This window comes from Camelus ferus, chromosome 10, assembly GCF_009834535.1.
Source record: "Camelus ferus isolate YT-003-E chromosome 10, BCGSAC_Cfer_1.0, whole genome shotgun sequence".
Taxonomy (NCBI): Eukaryota; Metazoa; Chordata; class Mammalia; order Artiodactyla; family Camelidae; genus Camelus; species Camelus ferus.
The window spans coordinates 59,682,230-59,703,848 of NC_045705.1; the positions used below are offsets into that span (position 1 = coordinate 59,682,230).

The 21,619-nt window shown below is 50.2% G+C and overlaps 1 protein-coding gene across 6 annotated transcripts in view; it reads left to right on the forward strand.

Moving 5' to 3' along the window:
* The window catches only part of SLCO2B1 (solute carrier organic anion transporter family member 2B1), a 48,952-nt gene extending 29,893 nt beyond the window's left edge, over positions 1–19,059 (forward strand). For all 6 annotated transcript variants that reach the window (XM_014556581.2, XM_014556588.2, XM_032489379.1 and 3 more), the window contains 7 exons: positions 4,509–4,608; positions 6,737–7,094; positions 9,326–9,488; positions 13,813–13,976; positions 15,376–15,440; positions 15,784–15,904; positions 16,989–19,059. In XM_014556581.2, the coding sequence (XP_014412067.1) occupies positions 4,509–4,608; positions 6,737–7,094; positions 9,326–9,488; positions 13,813–13,976; positions 15,376–15,440; positions 15,784–15,904; positions 16,989–17,169 (1,152 nt within the window). In that variant the 3' untranslated portion in view covers positions 17,170–19,059. The remainder of the gene's footprint in view (positions 1–4,508; positions 4,609–6,736; positions 7,095–9,325; positions 9,489–13,812; positions 13,977–15,375; positions 15,441–15,783; positions 15,905–16,988) is intronic.
* The last annotated feature ends 2,560 nt before the right edge of the window (positions 19,060–21,619 follow it).

A 21,619-nucleotide genomic window follows, 5' to 3' on the forward strand; every position in this document is an offset into this window, starting at 1 on the left:
GTGATAATAGAGCCTGCTCTGCCAGTTACTCCCTGGGTAACACTTCCCCTTTGGGGACCTCAGTTTCCTCCACTGTGAAATAGGTGCAATAATAATCCCCACACCAGACTGTTGTGGAAATTAATTGACAGGGTGGATGAGAAAGTGCAGTGTAGACCACATAGGGTTATAACATGTGGCAGCAGATGACATTGTGGTTGTTTTTATTGTTTACTTGAGGACAAGGAACCCCAGGCAAGGAACTCATAAGATGTTGCCTATCTGAAGGGTGAGCCTGCCACTCCCTGATAAGAAACCTGGGAAGTTGTTAATCTATCCTCGCCCTTCCTACTTTCGTTCCTGGGACAGCAACCCTCTCCACTGGGGACCCAGCACCTTCCCACATGGCCCTCCCACCGCTTGGCTAGGACTGAGAATGGAGTAAGGAGATTCTTTAATTCTCCTTAAGGCAGCATATCCAAAAGAAATTTCATGTGAGTCACAAATGTCATTCTAAATGGTCTAGTAGCCACATTCAGAAGTAAAAGAAATTAATTTTAATAATATATTTTCTTTAACCCACACATTTAAAATATCCTCATTTTGGTATATTGTAAATATAAAAAACTAATCATGAGATGTTTTCTGTTCTTTTTTTCCCCCACACTAAATCCTTGAAACACAATGTGTATTTTACACTTACGGCACATCTCAGTTAGGACCAGCCGTAGTTCAGTGCTCCGTGGCCACATATGGCTGGTGGCTGCTGTATCAGACAGCACAGCTCTAAGATATAAATGAGTAATAGACCCACGGCACCTCACCCAGAGAAATAAGACTCAGATTTCAGGTCCCTTCACATCACACCACTAAAGTGCCTCCTAATTCTGCCAGTCCTGCACCTCTGACTCACAGGGTTTAGTGGATAAAGCATGAGTTTTCTCCTTGGGTAGGCTTGAGCTCAGATCTTAGTTCTGCCTCTTTCTAGTTGTGTGATATTGAGTAAGTTTCCTAACCTCGCAACTTATTTGCTCCCACATGGTGTGTAAGCCTCCTTTGTTTGCAGGTCTCCAGTGAGGATGGAGCTGGAGCCACCAGCCCACATTTCAGGAGGCTCAGCACTCCTGTAGTCTCCACTCTGAGGTCCCTGGGGACCACTCAGTGTGGACTCTTTGCCCTCCTTGAACCGGCAGCTGTCTCAGAGCTTGCTGCCAGCACAATAGCATCTCCTGTTGATGTTCTCATTTCTCTTCCAAGAGCCTGGAATTGCCTGCAGCCACTGCCTGTTGGAACTGTCTCTCGCACTCCTTTTTTTCATAGATATTTATCAGACATCCAGTTTTGCTCCAGGCCCTGTGCTGGGCACCAAAGTTTTGACAGAGAACAAGGTAAGCATGGCCCCTGCTTTTGCAGAACTCAGCGTTCAGCAGGGGAGAGACCATGAACAAGATTTGACTCAGACCTAAGTGTGTGTAAGATAGTTAGTTCTTCATTTTCTCTGAAAGTTAATTTAACTTCTACTCTGAATGCCCATTCTGCTGGATCAGCAAGAAATTTAACTTCAGCCTTTCTCAGGGATCCCCCACCAAAGTGAAGCAAAGGTCCTAAGGTCTTACACACTGCCTAGAATCAAGGGAGGTCCCACCCCACCCCCACCCCCACTCCGCAATCAGCAGGCATCAGCCTCACTCCAGCCTGACCCTCATGGTCCCCCTTAACATACTTAAAGCTGAGGACCTCGGTGTGACTGAGAAATGGGAGCCCAGCCTCCCTAGGTCCCTAGGCTCCCTAGGTCAGCCTGCAGCCTGCCCCTCAGAGATGAAGCTGCTTCCTTGGGTTCTATCTCAGAGGCTTATGTGGCTCCCTGCTGCTCACAGAATCTACAGACTGCTGAGGGGGAGCCTACCCCCAAACTGGTCTCTGTTTTCAGTTGTAGGAGAATCCATTTCTCTTCTCATTCTCAGAGATCTCTCTCTCTCCTCATACCTCCCACAACACCCAATATAATCTCTCAATTAAGTCAGGCCTTGGAAACAAAAGCTAGGAAGGAAATTCTTGCAACTGTTGGGGTTGGAGAGGTTCCTGTCTTGTCGCAGAAAGAATTCAGAGACAAGACATGGAGGTTAAGAAAGCAAAGCAAGGATTTATTAAGGGATAGGTAGTACGCTCTCAAGGGAAGAGCGGGCAGACCCAGGCGGGTGGCTGCCCCAAGTTTCCTTGGCAAGCTCCTTATATAAGTGTAGAATATTCATTGGTGGGGAGGGGTTTGGGGTCCTCTTTCCTGATCCTCATCCCTGCTCCACCTTCCCAGGTGGGGAGGAGGGATTATTCATGCTTATTTAGTCTTTATCGGGAAGTTAGATGAGGTCATAATGATCAAAAGGTTACATTCAGATGGTTGGGATTCCTGTCCTGTCCCACCCTTCTGCCTCCAGGACACTTATCAACCCAGAAGGTATGGTTTTTCAATCAGTCCAGAGGATCCTGTTTTTCTTGGTCTGTCCCAGGACCCCCGCTATTTATAGGATGTATGGTTTTCTGCCATTTGCCCATGTCCTCTTTTCTCTGCTCATATCTAGCTACCTGCCAGCTCTAACACAACCATGACTATTTTCTGCCCATACAAACCTCCTCTGAGACCAGGAAACCCAAGAACCCATTACCTGCTGGAATAAACGTAGAGAGGAGGAGGGGAGAAGCCCTCGGGGGACAAACACACTTGAACTGATGTTTGAATGAATTTCTCTGCTGAATTCCCAGTCTTGAGCCAGCCCACTGGGAGCGAGGTGGAGGAAGCTTGGAACAGGGCACTCCCAGGGGTAGGGGCTGGCATGGAGTCTCTGAAATGTGAGGAAATTCAGTATTTGCTCCCTTAACATTTTTTTTTTAAAAGACGGGAGAGGAAAGAGAAGGTATCAGACACTGACCAGAGAGTGAAGTCTGTAGGGGCCTCACAGAGGCTCCATGGGAGAGAAGAGGCAGAACCAGAGACCCCAGATGAGTTCTCCAGCTCAACTCACCCTTCCCCAGGGCATCTAGCACCCAGACTAGGGGGAAGCTAGCCTGCGCTTGCATGCTTCTAGATATGAGGAACTCACTTCTTCCCAGGGCAGCCTCGTCCAAACTGCTTATCACACTGGGCCTCAGTCTTCCTCCATGAAACTTGCTGCTTCTAATCCTGGTCTCAGGCTCCACAGGAAAATGTAGTAAAATCAGACCCTATTTGATCACTTTTGTTCAAATGACCCTGTACCAGCAGCAACTTCTCTAAGACATAGTTCCTCATCTAAAAAATGTGCACATTAGTAGTACTGCCTAAAAACACTGTTGTGTCAGAGCAAGGCATGTAGAATGCCCAGCACTCCGTGGCTTTGGTTCCCCCTTCCCTTAGGGTGAACCAGCCAAGCGTACACAGGCCCTGGACTCAAGCTGTCTGGGTTCAAACCTAGCCAGATCACTCACTAGTTGTATGACAAGGCAAATTACTTCATCTCTCTGTGTCTCAGTTTTATCCCCTGAAAAATAGGGATTATAATGGTACTGACTTTAGAAGGTTGCTGTGAGATTTCAATGAGTTAATGGATTTGTCATTAAAATAGCACTGGGCTGGTAGTAAGTGCTTAGTAACTATTAATCATTATTTATCATTATTTCCTTTCCTCGATGATACAATCAGAAGACCGTGATTGTGTCATCCCAAGTCTTCTCACACAGGCCATCCTCACCCAGGTGGAGGGACACACTCCAGAGTGGTCATGAGCTTCCTCATGGTGTGGGCACAGAGCTGAACAATACTCTCTGGGTGTGGCCTGATTCAGCCAAAGGAGGAAGGGGCTGTTGCCTCTTGCCTCCCCTGACCTAGTCCCATTCCTGTCACAGTGGACAGTATAGAACAGGATGGATGCTGGAGGCCCCTGCTTTTGGTGACTCTCCAGGTGATGACAGCCATGAGTGATGTAATAACTGAAGATACTGGTGTGGCAATAACTTCAGCTAGAGATTGGTGATGCTGATGGTGGTGGAGACAGTGGTAGGGATAATGATGTCAGAGGCTTTGATAATGATATTAGTGATCCTGATAGTGATGTTGTTGCTGGTGATTCTGAAGGGTCAAGTGACAGTGATGATGATGATTGTGCCGGTATTTAGAGACAACAATATTAGTGAGGACAATATTAGTTGTTTATGCATGATGATATTGGTGACGTAAATGAGGGTGGTATCTAAGGTGATAGGAATGATGATGATGGCGGTTGTGGTGGGAATTTTCATGGTAATGTTGGTGATTATTACAATGTTAATAATGCTGATGACGAAGTTCAATCATGGAATTTCATCCAGTCTTTCAAAACCACTTATTAATACCTACAGGGCCAAGAACAAATAGGACACAGCTGGCCCCTATTGTTCCTGAAGAGGTGACAGACCCCCACCCTCTCCTCTCCCAGAGTTCCCTTCTCCAGCTCACAGCATCTCTGAGCAGAAAGCCTGGCATCCAGCTGACTGCCCCTGGCTGTGTGTCTTCCCAGGGTGAAGACTCCTCCTCTGAGCAGAACTCTGGGGAGAACCCAGAGAAGGATGGCCTGGCCCAGATTGCCCCAGACCTGACTGTGACCCAGTTCATTAAAGGTAGGTGAGCTCAGGCCAGAGGTGAGGCCAGAGGGACATTTGAGAATGTCTGTGGGAGAAACCTTGTGCTGAGCTAAGGGAAGCTCCTGTCTAATGGAGAAGACCTCCTCTGAGCTAGAGACAGCCCTGGAGTTTCTCTTCAGGCATCCCTATCTAAGCGAAAGGCATAGCCCTGCCCTCCAGGAATTTTCCATCTGTTCTAGGGACAGGTTGCAGATGCTGAAAAGATAAAGAATGGGGACAAAATGCACTGCAGTGATTAGCACAAGAGAATGGGAAGGAAACAGTCCATGATATGGAGCCTTCTGGAGTCAGGCAGCCAGAGGCACAGGAATGCAGGGTGGGGTGAGGAGTGGGGTGAATAGAAGAGGGAATGGCCTTTACACCAGAAGTCAGGAAAACCCCCAACAACTCCTGGCCTGGCCCCGACCTCCCTGGATGAACTTGGGCAAGTCCCTGCCCCTCTCTTGGCCTCACCTGTACAATAAGGACACCTGCACAGCTTGAACCAAGCCCAGGCTACTCCTGGCCAGGACAGCTCACGGAGGGAGAGAAGCTGGAGCAGCTTCCTGGGGTGAAGGTTTGGCGTCCGTCACACCTCTCCACTCCCAGTGTCAGCTGAATGCACTGCGTGAAGCAAGGGACTAGGGTCAGGAGACAGTTTTGGGACGTGAAGAAGGGGGAATTCCACAGCCCCAGCTCCAAGCCACCCTGCCTGGACTCTTTGTTTTTATTTCCTGGCTCCCAAGGAAACCAGTTCTTGGCCAGGACCAGGGAGCTAGGGAACCAGCTGGCTTGGCTCTGGCCCTGTTCTGAGGACAGAGAGAAATCTTCTGTGACAGAGGCCCAGGTCCTGCTGCTGCAGGAACAGAAGGGATCTGCCCCCCACCACTCAGCCTAGAGGACCCCAGGGCCGTCTCTCCCCACCAGCCCAGCCTGGCAGTGGTTTGCTTCTCTGATGCCCCGTCTTAGAAAGGCCTTTGCTCCTCTCTCCCTAACACCTTAGGTCTAACTTCCATCTCACCTCCTCAGAGCAGAAACATGTCTTTCTCTTGTCGTTAGCGAGGAGAGAATCGCACATGTCAGAACAAAGCCTTCTTGGCCATTACCTTGGCTGCCCCTGCTGATGAAGGCCCTGAAGCCCAGAGTTCAGGACTTATCCAATGTCATGTGCCTTTCAGTTTAGCAGACTTGCAACAAGGGAGACCTGTACACAGCAGGATAGGCGACGGCTTCAAAGCTAGAGCCATCACTTCTATTTCTGTCTCCTTGCTTTTGCCTCGGCTCTGTCTCTACTAGGAATTCCTTCTCTTCCACCTCTCCAGATCCTCCCATTCTTCAGGCCCTACCTCTGTCCTACCTCCAGGAAGCTGCCCAGCACCAGGCCTCCTCAGGTTTCACCTTCTCTGGAGGCTTTAGATTCTGCCCCAACACTTTGCTGTTTCATCATCTATTAGTCTGTATGTCCATTCATTCGTTCTCTCATTCACTGCATAAATATTTATTGAGTGCCTGCTATACCCTGGACTCTGGAGATTCAGCAATTAACATAAGAGACAAAAACCCCTTCTCTAAATGGAGCTTACATCCTGGTGGGGTGACAATAAAATGGCTAAATGTGTAAAATGCATGGTATGTTAGGTAAAGTGCTATGGAGAAACATAAACTAGGAATGGGGAGATCCGGGAGTGGTTGATGTCCCATATTAGGGGCACAGAAGGGAAGACAAAGGGCTGGGTTGGCTTGGGAAGAGCTACGGCAAGACAGGATGGAAAGGGCTGAGTGGGGAAAAAAATGAAATGGTAAGTAGAAGAAATGAAAAGAGATAGGATGGGATGAATGGAATAGAATCAAATATAATGGTATGGAATCGCATTTTGAATAGAATTGAATGGAAAGAAAAGCAATTGAATAAAATGCAATCCAACTCAATGGAATGAAATGCAACCAAATTTCAAAAATGGAATAGAATTCAATGGAAAGGAGTCAAAAGTAATGGGATGGACCTAATGGAATGAGATGGGATGGAAGGAACGAAACAGTTTAAACTGAACGGAGCAGGATGGGACGGAAACACATGGCATGGCCAGCCTGCCCACTCTGACCTTCTCCCCACTCACCCCAACAGTTTTCCCCAGAGTGCTGCTGCGGACCCTGCGTCACCCTATCTTCCTACTGGTGGTCCTGTCCCAGGTGTGCATGTCATCCATGGTGGCAGGCATGGCCACTTTTCTGCCCAAGTTCCTGGAGCGCCAGTTCTCCATCACAGCATCATATGCCAACCTGCTCATAGGCTGCCTCACCATCCCACTGGCCATCGTGGGCATTGTGGTGGGGGGCATCCTGGTCAAGCGCCTCCGCTTGGGCCCCATGCGCTGTGGCACCCTTTGCCTGCTGGGGACGCTGTCCGGCCTACTTTTCAGCCTGCCCCTCTTCTTCATGGGCTGCTCTACCCACCAGATTGCAGGCATCTACCACCAGCCTGAGTGAGTATGTGTGAGAGTATACCAGCATAAGCACGGGGGAGGGTGGGACACGGAGGTGTGGTCCAGTAAGGCCAGGTCAGTGGGGCACCCTCGACCTCAGATCTCCCCTCCCCTCCTCTCCCCGACTGGCTCAGTTGTGAGCAGTGGAACTTCTCTCTTGAAGGCTCCAGTGAAGGTGTCAGGCACCCCTAGAAGGGGTAGCGATGGAACTTCACAGGCATGATAGCTCAGGCCTGGGGAGGGGTAGAGGCTGAGGCAGGGCAAGGCCACTTGTGTGGATGGCATCTCCAGAGTGGTCAGGCCCTGTGGGCCTAGAGCAGATGGGGCAGGGGTTTTGTCCCCAGGCAGAGGAAAGGCCTGCCCAGGAGGGAGCAAGCTATCCGTCCCTGGGGGGTGAGGGTGAGAGAAGGGGCGAACAGGGTCCAGAAGGAATGCTGCACAGGGGACTTACGTCCTGGAAGGGGTTGGCCTTGAGACCTCGGAGATTCTTTGTCCTTAGAGCCTGGGAGCTAAAATTCTGTTCTACGACCCTAAAATTCTAGAGTTCTTTTTCTACGTCTGTGGGGCAGCACCTGCCTACACCTTCCAGGAGGAAAGCCTCTGATGCCTATCTCCCTTTTCCTTCTTTCCCCCCAACCCCCCACAGACATAGACCTTCTCCCCTTGGGAGCCGTTCTGGAGAGAATGTTGCAAGTTCTATTGCTGCCTCTTCTCCAGAATGATTTCATTTTTCCTAGGAACTTCTCCAGGCTTAGGCTGGCCCAACACACAGCTAGAATCCTCCAACTTTCTCTTCCTTCCTCTCCCTCAGTATCTCGTCCCTCCACCCAGGTGCCAACTTTCCACACCTGGGTCTCCTTCTGTTTGACTACGGAGGGCCTCAGTCCAGAAATGTTCAGCCCTTGCCCACTGTGTCCCAGGTCCCACCTCACTGACCTCTCCCCCATCTCCCTTCCCTCTTCCCTCCTCCCTTGTCCCTTCTCTTTTTCCCAAAGGTCTAGGGCAGGGCCATCTGTCTGAAGAGCCCCTCTCTAGGCACAGAGGTGGGGCTTCAGCCAGGCCCTCATGAAGCCCCTGGTCTCAGGAGGGAAAAAGGGCCTTCAGGTGATTTGGAGAGTAAAAAGTAAATGAATATTTTACCAAAATTTTTAAAGAAGGTAAATGGGAAAAAGTCAGTCTACTTCACATGCCCCATTTCTCTATTCTGCCTCTCACCTTGACCCTGACATCTCATATCACCCATGTTCTCAACTATATTCTTGCGATTTATTCACTGAGCTTTGGGTTCTAATTCACTGAAGAAGCCTTTGGGGGCCAGCTGAGCAAATTCAGGAGAACTTCTCATACTCCAGCACAACTAGTGGTGTGGACAGCTGCCAAGGACCGAAGGTCTCCCACACACCCGCTCCTCTCGTATTGCGTTTCACTGAACCCTTGCAGGATCTTGGGGATGGGTCCTACCATTATCCCCACTTCACAGATGAGGAGAGCAAGGCTCAGAGAGGTGAAGTTGCCTCTCTTCTGATCTCCTGCCCCTGTGCACCCCATCTTGCCCTGGCCAACTAGAAGGGGCACTCCTGGGACCGGGGGGCAGGCCCTTGGGAGGGAGTTGGGTGGGACTAAAATGTGCCCTGGACAGTGAACAGGGTAGCGAGAGTGAGAGAGAGGTCATGAGACTACAGGATGGTGATGGCAAGGGGGACCGGCCTAGCTGACAGATGGAGAAACTGAGAGGGGCAGAGAGGGGCAGGATCAGGTTGGAGATCCCACAGCTATTCAGGTACCCTGACTGGGTCCCACACATATAGCTCGAATTTTCTAAGAAAAAGAAGCAATCCAGCTAATTGAGAAAAAAGCACTTTTCATCTGAGACTAAATTTGGGGAAGAATTTATCTTATGTTCCCTAAAAAAAGGAGCAAAGATGTTTGCAGAAGCAGCTTAAAGACTTGTAGGCTTTTGGGGCTGGAAGAGCCTCTGGTCCAGACTCGACTCCCCACCTCTCCCATTGGAGGCCTCCTGCAGCTTCTAGCCCATCTCCCTGTTCCATTGGAAAGGGCTCACCACTGCATGTCATGGAGCAGCTCTGACAGTGAAAAACCTCTGTGTGGAGCTGAAATCTCTGGCTATTGCTCTCGGGGGTGGGGAGATGGGCTGCAGGGCTGAGGTGGCCCCAGCTTGTGGCCTGAGGGAGGGAGAGCCAGGCCAACCCTGCTGGCCTTCTTTCCCATAGTGCCCAGCCTGGGCTGGAGCTATTTCCAGGCTGCATGGAGCCCTGTTCCTGCCCATCAGATGACTTTAACCCTGTCTGCGACACCAGCACCGGTGTGGAGTACCTCACACCCTGCCACGCTGGCTGCACAAGGGTAGTCCAGGAGGCTCCGGACAAACGCCAGGTGGGTCAGGCCTCTGGCTGCTCCCTCTGCCTCCCATGGGCTCTGCACTGTCCATCTCTGTGTGCCTGTCACACTCTCCACCTCTGAATGTTCTCACTCTCTGGCTCTTCTCTCTGTTGTCTGTCTTCTTCTGTTTGCAGATGTAGGATGTTATTCTTTCAATAAGCTTTCATTTCCAGCCTGGGTCCAGCCATGTGCCAGGTCTCAGAGCACAGAGGTGAGCCAGATCTGGCTTGAGCTGTCTGTGCAGGGGAGATGCAAAAGTAAATAACTCAGGAATTCCAGGGGCAGGAGAAGTATAGACAAGGATGGAAGGAGATACAGCCCATCTGGGAGGGTCCCAGAAGTCTTCTCAGGACGTGGCATTTGTGCTAGATCTTCAAGGATGATCAGGGAAACTAAGGAAGGGTTTCCAGGCAATGGGGGCTGGGGGTGGGGGTAGGGAAACAGAAGCAGAGATTCCGGAAGCAAGCACATCACATGGCATGCACACACATGCACACACACACACACACACGTAAGTACAGTGTTTCAAGAAACTGCAAAGAACTTATTGGAGCAGAAAAAAAGTTTCATGGAGAGTAAGCAAGGCCCAGACAGGGAAGGGCCTTGAATGCTAGGCTGTGAGTGGGGACTTCATCCAAGGAGTAATGGGGAGACTTGGGTGGGTTTTAAGCAGGGGAGTGACTAGGTCAGATCTGTGTTTGATCACATTTGAGGCCACAGTGTGGAGGAAAGTGAACAGAACACAGTCCAGGAGACAAGAAAACCAGTGGGGAGGCTGATGCAATGAACCCATTCAGACAGTCAATCAGTCAGTCAATAAACCTTCATGGTGCCCCTCCTTTGTGCCAGGGCCTGTGCTAGGGGCTGAGGACAAACCCAGAGCCAAGGGGCCTTGCCCTCAGGGAACTCACAGGTGGAGAAAGAGGGCAGCAGCAGTGTGTTCTATGTGTATCTTAGAAAGGCCACCAAGACCAGCTGACTCCCCCTCCCCTCTCTCCGCATTGACCCCAAAGGACAAGTGGGGACAGGACTCACCTTCCTTAGGCCCCAAGGCTGGAGTAAAGCATATGTGTGAGGGTGTGGTGTCAGGTTAGTAGTTATGACGCCTCCTTCTCTCCAGAGTCTCGCACCCCATCACACGGAACCCCTGCTGTTGTGTCCTGCTGGGCATCAGCATCTAAGCCCAAGACTCCTGCATGGAGAGACCTGGGCCCCAGTGGCTGGCACAGAGTAAAGCACCTGGTTGATGGTGCTTCAGAAGCCAGCCAGGTGCCACCTGAGCTGTGTAAACTGTTTGCATTTGGAATAATTGTAATCCTGGGTTTTCCGGCCTCCTAGTACTCACTGTTCTGACCTGGTTTGAGTTCCCTGAGACCCTGGCAGCTGGGGAAGGATCCCCAAGAGGACAGTGAACTCTTGCTGATATAGGTCCCTGAGCGCTGAGGCCAGGCCACCTGGTTCAAATCCCTATTCAGCCTCTAACTGACTCTGTTACTTTAGGTAAAATATTTCATCTGTGTCTCCGTTTCCTGGTCTGTGAAATGGAGGTGATGGTATTGAGTACCTACTATATACCAGGCACTGTGCTAAATGCTTTACCTAGATAAATTCATTAAATAGTAAGTGAAGATCCACATGACAAAATTCACGAAAAGCACTTAGCACGTGCCTGGGAAATATTAAGCATGGATTAATACACACTCCTATTATGCCCATTATACAGATGGGAAATGGAGGCCCAGGAGAGGACCAAGCATTGTACAAAGTCTTAATGCCAGAGCTAGAACTAGAACCCAGTGCTCTGGCCTCCAAGCCTGGTCCCTTCTCCAGAGCATCCTCAGAGGTTGTGTTGGGTATCGTGTTTGAAGGAGGGTGCAGCTGAGTCCTGGTCAGCACTCAGGAACTGTCACCTTGGCCTGGAATTGTTTCTTGGCTAGCCTGCCTCCTCAGGCCAGCTGCAAGCTCCTCAGCCCAGGGCTGGGTCATCAGTGTCCAGCACAGCTGTGCTCAGTAACTGTTTATGAAGTAAAGGACCAGGGGAAAGATGGGGAGAGGTGGACGGCTGCTGGCATCTAGAGCTCAGGGGGTAGGAATGAGTCCCCATAGAGAGTAAGAATCAGAGGCAGCTGGACAGATTGAAGGCATTCGTAAGAAGAACTTCCTGCCATGGAATTAGATAAATATGAATGAAGGGCTGGGAAAACTTCAAGAGAAAGGCCTCTAGTTTTGTGTCCCTCCCAGCAACCTTCTGCCTCTCAGAAAAAGAACAGGATATTTCTCTTCCAGTCACCTTGCCTTGGCATATTTCTCCACATACCTGTCCCTCTATTGTATCTCCAGCCCAGTGGGTTGCTCAGCCTGGAGTGAAGGTCCACATGGTGTGTGCTCAGGAGGGCATGCACATATGACAGCATAACCTTGTCATGCAGTGAACGGAGCATCCAGGCACCCAAGCTGGAATTCTAGGCCTCCAGTCTCTGTCTCTCTCTCTCTCTATCTCTCTTCCTCTCTGTCTCTCTCTCTCTCACCTTGTCCCAATTCTACCTTCTAAATATCTCTCAAATCAAAACCCTCCCTGACTCCCTACCTCTTAATGGACCTCCCCCATGAGATCCATCCTCTTGTAGCAGCCAGAGTAGCATTTGTACTATCAGGTCTTGTCTCTCCCAAGCTTACAATCTTTCTGAGGCTCCTGGCATCTGCCTCAGGGTTTACCAGCGCTTCTCACATTGGAAAGAGTCTGAGGCCATCAGGGCTGGAGGTTAAAGGCCCAGAGGGTTCCAGCTGCCTGGAGCCAGCCAGGTGACGGCTAAGAGCTGATGCGATCCCTGCACAGGTGGTCTCCCAGCTGAGGCCAGGGGCCCCTAGGGCACGCTGGTTGGGAAACTGATCTATGGGGCAGAAAAGAAAAGCCAGGGCTTCCTTCCTGTCAGTCGCCTCAGGGCACTGTTGGTCCAAACCAATTCTGACAGAATCTGGAGGTTTTCCAGGCCACCTGGGGGGAGTGGGAATTCAGGCTGCAATCAAATACACCCCTACACCAGCCTGGGGACATTCCCTTGCTGTTTGGAAAGGGGTTAGCTTTTCCTCATACTTCATTCAGGCTTTGGAAGGGTCCCAGTTTTCTGGGGGTCTCCCATCAGACCTTCCATCAGGCAGAAGGGAGGGCTAGGACACTTCCTCAGGCCCCGTAGCCCCCCAAACCTCAGAAAGCTGTGTTCCATCGTACAAAATTCTGCAAACACCTTGTGGCCAAAGCCTGTTTCAGGACTCTGCTCTCCTCTGAGTTTACCTCACTTACTACTGAACCTGAGTATTTTTTCCCTTTCTGCCAGCTCGTGGACATTCAGGACAATGTTTTCAATACTTTATTCAGCATTTTAAATTGTCAGCAGGATGATTGGCAGGGTACCCAGTCCACTGTTTTTCTGGAAACAGCAGTCCAGATTCTCTTGTGTCCAAGGCTCTTCACGTGTTGCCCCAGCGTACCTCCCAAAGGCCTCCCCTCTGTCCTTTCATGCTTGCATGCACTCTGCTCCCAGCAGGAGGAAAGGTTGACTGGGGTCTTATATGCCACTGTGATTTTACATTTGACTCTCCCACTACTCATTCTGATTTTCCTCTTGGTGAACTCCTATGCATTCCTCAAGACCCAAATCCAACACCCCTTCTTTGGTGAAGCCTTCCTTGGCCCTCACCTGCTGAACCAGGACTCCCACTGTACTGTCTCTGTCCATCTTGTGCTTGAATCTCTCCCTGAGAATCTGCTCTGGAAACTAGTGCCCTGGAACACCTCAGTAAAGCAGGAAGAGGAGACACTAAACTGAAAAGTCTGAATTCCTTCCCCCAAAACACTCTTTGCTGCTTTGAGTCCTTGCATAGACAGCCAGGAATTTGGAACATTCTGACATCACCAGGTGAAAGAATGAGTATATGCGGTATGTGAGTTCGTATATGTAGTGAGTGATATGTGTGTGTGTGAGAGTGTGTGGGGGTCTATGTGTGGTGTGTTGGGGGTGACTTTCTTCTAGTTGCCTCTCCTTTTTCTCTTCTCCATGTCCTCTTCTCCCCACAGCCTCATCCCAGGCTCAGCCCATTTATGTGCAGATGTGCAGATAGCCTGTGTCCAGGTACCTGTCTGGCTGCTCAAGGCATCCTGACTCAGCCAAAGGGTCAGAAATCCCAGTGTCCAGCCAGCTCTGCCCCAGTGTTTTTGTGTCCATGGGTCTCTCATAAGCCTCCTGGGGCCTCAGGCCCTTGACCAGCTGCTTGTCCTTGGAGGTTCCTGAAGCCTCTTTTTCCCCCCTCCCTACTGTAGGTCTTCTACGCCAACTGCAGCTGCGTGGCAGGGGGTGGCCCTGTGCCAGCGGGTTCCTGTGACTCAACCTGCAGCCACCTGGTGCTGCCCTTCATGATCCTGGTCAGCCTGGGTGCAGCACTGGCCAGTGTCACCCACACACCCTCCTTCATGCTCATCCTAAGGTGAAAGCAGGGTAGGCCAGAACTAGTGGATACCAAGAGATCCTTAACCATAGGCAGGACAAGGAATCCTGAGGGAAACCTTCAAAGAAGAAGGTGTCCTGGGCCCCCACAGCAGACCAGGCTCTCACTGTCCTGTTTTCATCCTCATGGCAAACTGCTGAGATGAAGTTTTCTCCTCATCTTACAGAAAAGAACACTGAGGTGCAGAGAAATTCAGGAGCTAGCCCCAGGTCATGTAGCAAGGAAGAGTACTGGGGCCAGGACCCCCAGCTCAGGCCCTGACTTGCTCCAGAGGAGGGAAGGCCATACCTAAGGCCATGCCCTGGCCTCTAGTCACAATGAGGAGGAAGTGGAGGAGCATCACCTGACTCCTCACCCCAACCTACCAGCAGTGAACCGGCCACAGATGGTGCATCTAGAAATCCAGACCCCATTAATGTGGTCCATGACTCTGAATGCCACTTCAATAAGCACTTATTAAGTGTCCACTGTGGACCCAGTCCGTGCTGAGTACTACCTCTTGGTCAAAGATCTTTCTGGCTGTTGTCCTGCTGGGACCGACAAATTGTCATCTGAGGCCAAAGTCAGCATATCCTGGGGTGGGTGGGGACTGTAATAAGAGGACCTCAAAGCAGAGTAATTCCAAATTTTCATTATGCTGAGGTTATTTTATTCTCTATCTGTTTTCTAGAAAATTAGAAGGGGGATGGAGCACCTTACAATATAAGAAGGCACATAGAACTATAAAGAAGGCTGGCTGTAAGAACAAAAGTAGAGGAATAAGATGTCCCAGCAGGCAGTCTGATTAAAAGGAGTTAATACAGGCAGTGTGCTACACAAATTCTGACCCCTTACATCTATCGACTGTGGGGTCTTGGCCAAGTCACTTAACCCATCTAAATATCCTGTCTCCTTATCTGTAAAATGGGTCTAATGTTTTACCCACCATATGGGGGTGATATGGGGGATACAGCACAGAATGACTGAGCTGTAGAAAGTACTCCACAAATGCCAGCCCCTGTGATTACTTAGAAGAAACCGATGGTTGCCAGGGCACCCTAGGCTGAGGCATTACAGATCGGGGGAGCTAGAGGGCGTGTCTGGCTACCCAGCTCCAGGTTTTGCCAAGTGTAGGGTGAAGGGGAGAATTTGGTAGGACCAGAGGGTGGGGAGAGAGGAGATGTATCTGTGACCAGGAACACAAGGAGGGTAGCCCAGGGCCCTGATGGTCAGTGGTTGTGCCTAGCACATGGGGACCTGGCTCGGCAGGTTGAAGGGAAACAGAGTATGGAGACTGAGGGCAGGCTGGGGCTGGGCAGTGGGAGAGAGGTGGATGGTGAGAGCCCCTTGAGGGCTGAAATCCTCTCAATCCTCATATCGCTGTATCCCTGCTTGTTAGGGGAGTGAAGAAAGAAGACAAGACTCTGGCTGTGGGGATCCAGTTTATGCTCCAGAGAGTTTTGGGTAAAGAACCTGCTGGGGACCATTAGTCCAGATACCCGCTGTGTGCTGGGCCGGAGGGGTACAGGGATGAGTGGGACCCAGTCCCTGACCTTAGGGTTCACTGGCCCACAGGGTCACAGATCCAACCTAGGTACCCTGGAGGTGGGTGTGCAAGCAGCTAAACAGCCCATCAGGGAGACATACCTGGGTAAATACCAGGGTAAAGGGTGGGCTTGAGGGCTGAAGAGTTAATGAGCCAAGAGGCCCCCAGTGGCTCAAATTCCCTGAAGGGGTTATATATGCCAGGGAGTGGCAAGGGGGTGGGTGCAGGTTCCACTTGTTCCCTGAGCACCTCCTCCTCCAGCCTGGATGCCCAGCCCTGTGATCCATGGCAGTGCGATTGACACCACCTGTGTGTACTGGGCCCAGAGCTGTGGGCGTCGGGCCGTCTGCCGCTACTATGACCACAACCTGCTTCGAAACCGGTGAGACTGGGGTTGGGGCTCCCAGGAGGCTGTGGGAAAGTTTCTGGAAATACCCTCAGGGTTCCAGGCAGAACACCAGCAGGGAGGGAAGGTCCACTGACATCCACCTGTAAGGTGACAGGTGCTCTATCCAGTGCTGAGCTCACCAGTCCCACAAGCTATATACCCTATCTCCCCCTTTGATGGATGAGTAAAGTAAGATTTAAGTAAGTGGCCCAAGGCCACACAGCTGGTAACTGGCAAAGCTGGACCTGACTGAAGTCTGTGCTGGCTGAGTGTGGGAAGAATCAGGGGAGCAGCCCAGCTATAAGAAAGACAGGGAGTTAGGGTAGGGTAGGAAGATGGCTCTACTGAGGACACAGAAAGCCTTGGATCCAGGCCCAGCTCTGTCTCCCTCATTGTGAGACCTGCCTTTTCTGGGACTCAATCTTTCCATCTGTACAATGGGGAGCCCAAAGATACCTGAAGGCAGAGAGGCTGTTGGCCCTGGGATGGATGGGCAGTTGGGGAGAGGGACTTACTAGCAGGGCTGGGAGCAGGGAGCTTGTCACTTCCAGCTCTGAAAAGCACATGGTTCCTGTGGACTGAGATTGTCCAGGAGGGCTTCCTAGAGGAGGAAAAGTCAAACAAGAGCCTTGGTGAATTAGACAAATAGGGGAGAGGGCATCCTCCTTTTCTTGCGGCAGATGAAGGTGATCCAAAGTTGCAACTGTCAGGTCCCTTGAGCCCTTAGGAAGACCCAGAGAGAGGCAGGGCTGGCCCAGGCCATGAGGCAATCAGGACAGGGCAGGGAGGATGCCTAGGCTTCTGCCCCCCCCCCCCCCAGGGCTCCTTTTTCAGAGTCTTTAACCCCTTTCAGGGAAGGGCTCCCACAGGGGCCAACTCCAGGGGTTCCCTCATTTCCCTAACCAAGGCCATGGTGACAAGGTCCATTGCCATAAAGCTGGAGGCCTCTCCCCTACAAGGTCTCAATGTCTCCAACTGTACAATGGGTGATGATTGCTGACCCTACTCTGCTCCAGCCCAAGAATATCCAAGCCCTGAATGCGGAGGTCCTGAGTTCAAGGTCCCTTGTTTCTCTCAGGTTCCTCGGCCTCCAGTTCTTCTTCAAGACAGGTTCACTGGCCTGCTTCACCTTGATTTTGGCCATCCTAAGGCAGCAGAACAAAGAGGAGGGGACCAAGGAGACCATACCCAGCCCTGGCCTACAGCAGCAGCTGTTAGATTCAGGGCCAAAGAAGGAGCCTGAGGAATCCAGAGTGTGAGCTGTCCCAGGGCCCCACCCTGGCGAAGAGTGGCAGCTATGGCGAGTACCTCCTCTAAGCCCTTTGCCCGAGATTGGGTGTTGGGAGCTCTGTTTTCCAATTTTGAGTCCTTCATTAACTTGCTGTGTGGCTTTGGGCAAGCCACTGACCCTCTCTGGGCCTTTGCTCATCTGAACCAAAGAGTTTGGGGGTTTGCTGTGTTGGCCACTTCTGACACATGAGGGTTTTCTCCCTTTCCTTCCAGCCAGACAGGCTGACCTGAAACTAGGCTTTCCTGGGTGGAAGGACTGCATATCTTTCTCCCAGGGCCCTAGGATAGAGAAGTGGACAATAGCAGGCCAGGCTGCCCCACACACTGGGTCCTGGCCCTGCTCTGCTGCTCATCTGGAGCACCCTCTCTGAGCCTCACCTTCCATCTCTGTCAGATGGAGACGAAGTTGTCGGCTTTCAGGCCCCTTCCAGCCGTGACCATCTGTGTGACCAGGGTGGACTCAGATCTCTTCCCCACCCCTACTCAGCCTGGAGGTGGGGCCAGGACAGCCTCAGTTAAGAAGCATCCACTTGGCGCCCCCTAGAGGCAGAGCCTTGAGCTCTGGGGAGACCCACTGGGGAAGGAACTGGGTCTACCCAGGACTTTCAGGCTGGGTGAGGCCTTCAGGAAACCTGGTGTGAGAGACTCACTCTCTAGACACAGGAAGCCCCAGCCCTTGCCCTCAGGGAGCCATTGTCTGGGTGAGGCCTATTCTCTGCCTTAAGGGCTCTGGTGGAGAGGGAGACACACTTACGAATTTTCTAACTTCAAAGACCAAACACACTTAGCACTAGCTGTTACCCATGCATTGCCAAGATTTCACCCATTTGAACTGAGCCTACCAAAGTAACTGTGACTTTTGTGACTAGAATCCTAATTTCACCATTTCCTCCTGGATTTCTGATTCTGTGTCACCTGGGACTGTGTAAATAATGTCTGGTTCTGTAACACCAGTGTTTTAGGGTAAATTTGATGTCGGGGTTGGTATAAGAACCTGTTCTTTGTAATGCCCACATCTGTAATGCTGGGAGCAGTAATGCCTAGCTCTGTGTGATGAGTGGGTCTATGGGATGCTTAGGTATGAACAAACTGGTCCTTGTTTGTATCAGGCCTTGTCTTGCCTTGTCTTGTTTTATAGCCAGTCTCATCTGACCTGGTTATCTCCCTGGGATGGGGAGAGTTTTCTGATCTGTTCCCAACCCATTCTGTTGCCACACATACCCGACCCGGCTGGGACTCGCTGCTTGGGAGGCAGGAGGCAGGGAGTTGTCAGCAGGGGCTTCCAAAACCCTGTATCCATCCCTGTGCTGGGGGTTAGGGGAGAAGCTGGGGGGCTGATTCTAGCCCTCTGCACAGCTCTCAGCTCTCAGTGGCAGGGCTTTGAGGCTATCCCACATCAAAGAAGATGGAGGTTCAGAAGTTCTAATTCCCATTTTTATTGGGAATTTTACTGGTTGATACAAATATCTGAGCCTATATTTATCAATACTAAGAATTTCAAAGTCTCTTCCAACAAGATGAGGCTGTTGGTATGTTCATATTCCTTCTCCTTCCCTCCTATTTCCCAGGTTCTGCAGAAATAATCTGGAATTACAGATATAACTTATTATTATATTTGTTCTTGCACAGTGTCTCTTCTATTACAAAGATCCTTTCTTACAAACTGCATTACAGTCTGCAACCACCATATTATTTCTAGTTATGTAGATTTAAGTTTTACTGCATTCATTGCTCACCATTATTTCTTGTATATTACATCTTTCCCTATCTGTATATTGTGGTCTAATTTTCTTTTGTGTTGGGTACTTCCTCCAGTAATGGTTTCAGAAATGGAATAAAGTCACGAGACTTTCTGAGTCCTCACCTGTCCAAATTGTCATTCACGTTTTACAGAAGAGGAAACAGTTCAGAAAGGATAAGCAACTTGCCCAAGATTGCACAAAATAAATGGTGGAGCCAGGGCTAGATCTAGATTTTGTGGGAACTGAAGCTTATACAATCTGGAGAGATCTCTTTAAGAAAAAGAACACAAAATTAGGTAAGAAGGTGAGTATTTACTTAGAATGAAAAAAGAAGTCAAAACAAATATATCATACAATTCAGGAAAATAGCATAAGATTTTTCACTAACTGCTGTGCACATTGCCAGAAATCTTCCCCGTAATGATTGGAAGTTTTTTTGCACAGACTAGCTTCTGGTTGTACATTGCAAACCTGTTTCTCCTCTATTGTTCATACACTTCCAAGGCCAGGCAGCAGAAGGCACATTCATGTCACAAAATGACCTCTGGATATGATACCTTGATGTCACAATGCCAAATGAGTTGGATTGTGGGTAGGAAGATTCCTAGAAGCCGTTCTCTATACAGAGGTGGCTAACAATGATTTATCCATACACAGAGGTAACTGAGAACCACATAAATATATCCCAATGATTCCAAATTAAATTAATCCCCAACTCTACTCTCCCTTAGCCAAACCCCAGAAATGCCCATGTCAGCCACCTCATGTAAAGGGAAACTGGGACACAAGGGAAGTTGGAGTGAAAAGAACTAGCAATCTAAACCGATTGTAGTGAATGTATCTTACCTTTGCAAATTTCCCAAGAAAATGACAACATGAACATATTGCAGAGGCTTCTCCCTGGGCCTGCGAAGAGGCTCTGATGTTCAAGCAGCATTAGCTTCACACTGAGTCCACCTCTGCATTGAGCCAAGATTCAAAGAAGATGAGATGCTTGTGCTTAAAATCATCCAGACTGGCTAGAGTGAGGAGATTCCAGGAGTAATCATAAGGGAGACGTGGGCTGAGAGCCAGAAGTGGAAAAGGTAAGGGTCAGATGTCTTCCCAGGGACTGTAGGGGCCCAGGGAGCAGCCCTCTTCCCTGATATGGCCTCTGGCCAATGAGGAGCTGCAATTAGTTGTGTCTGTGAGCTCAGTGTCTTCTCACCCTGTCCCCAGGAACTGGAGGAGAAGGTGTTAAGTCCCCCTGCTAGATTCTATGGTGGTAAAAATCCAGCAGAGAACAGGATTAGACCAGAATTGACATCCTGATGCTTGTCCTGGAGACTCATGCAGGGAAATTGCAGGGCAGACAGATGCCCATCAGGAGCTGGGAGCCAAGAGCCATGATTGGAGCACAAATAAGTGAGCAAAACCCCACAGCACCCTCACCATTCTTTGGACATGTTGAATTCTTACCCCCTAACACACCCCTACATGAGCTCTTCCCTCTGCCCAGCTGGCTTTCATCCCCACCCCACTGCTTGCCTCTCCATCCCACTTAATGAAGCCCTGCCCAATCTTCCAGACACAGCTCAAAGGCCACCATCTCCAGGTAGGCAGCATGCTATAAGCAATGAGGAGGTGGGGAACAACCACTTTAGAAAATCCGATAAAAGGTACAGACTCTCCATTAAAAATGCACACACACTTATACATAATTGTGCATCTGATTTCAGAGGTTGGGAACCATCTGAAGCCTGGCTGTAGACCTTCAGTGGAGTGGCGTAAAAACAGAATTTTAGAGTCGGTCAGATTTGAGTTCAAATCTGGACTCTGCCACTGACTCACAGTGTGACCCTGAACAGGTGATTTAACTTCTCTGCCTCTCCATTTCTTCACCTGTAAAGGCAGTTGATCATTCCTATCTCCTGTCTCCCAAAAGTTGTGAAGACCAAATAATGATGGCATACGCAGTCATAGGCAGTGCACCTGATGATCAGTGTTTGTAAGTTGCCTTTCCCTGCTCCCGTCCCTGAAAGAATTTAAGAGGCACATACAGCATGGGGGTAGGAGCAGGTGGTGAAGACTGAGGACGCATCACTGAGGGGAAACACACTCCCTTTGCCCTGCCCTGGCTGCAGCTCTGCTTGTCCCCTAATCTCTCTTCCACTGTCAGCCAGCACTCAGCCAGCCCAGTCTTATCTCTCCCCACAGCCAGCCTGGGACAGCTTTCCTCAACCAGATTTACATTTTTATTGATTTTCTTTCTCCCTTCCAGAGCAGTCTCTTCCTTCTGCTTCCCCTTTTGCTATAAAATGGGCTTACCCTTGGAAATAGCTTTTCTTGGGCTAGCCAGAAAATGATGGTTCAGGGGTTAATTCATTCACCATTCATTCATTCATTTATTCAACCAACCAACAAATCCTGCATGTCTGCTCTATGCCCCTGTGCTGGCACTGCTGGGGACACAGCCATGTGTCCAGTACAGGAAACTCCCAGTGTAAGCAGACAAGCTGGTAAATAGTAGCAAAAGTGAGTAGTCATATAGGAGAGGGAAGAAGAGGAAATCACAGACTCTTCCTGGGGCCACCATGGAAGGCTTCCCGGAAGAGATTAAATCAGAGCCGGCCTTAAAGATTAGGCAGGAAGTCCTCATAACTGAGCATGAGAAACAATGGGATGAGCAAAGATAGGA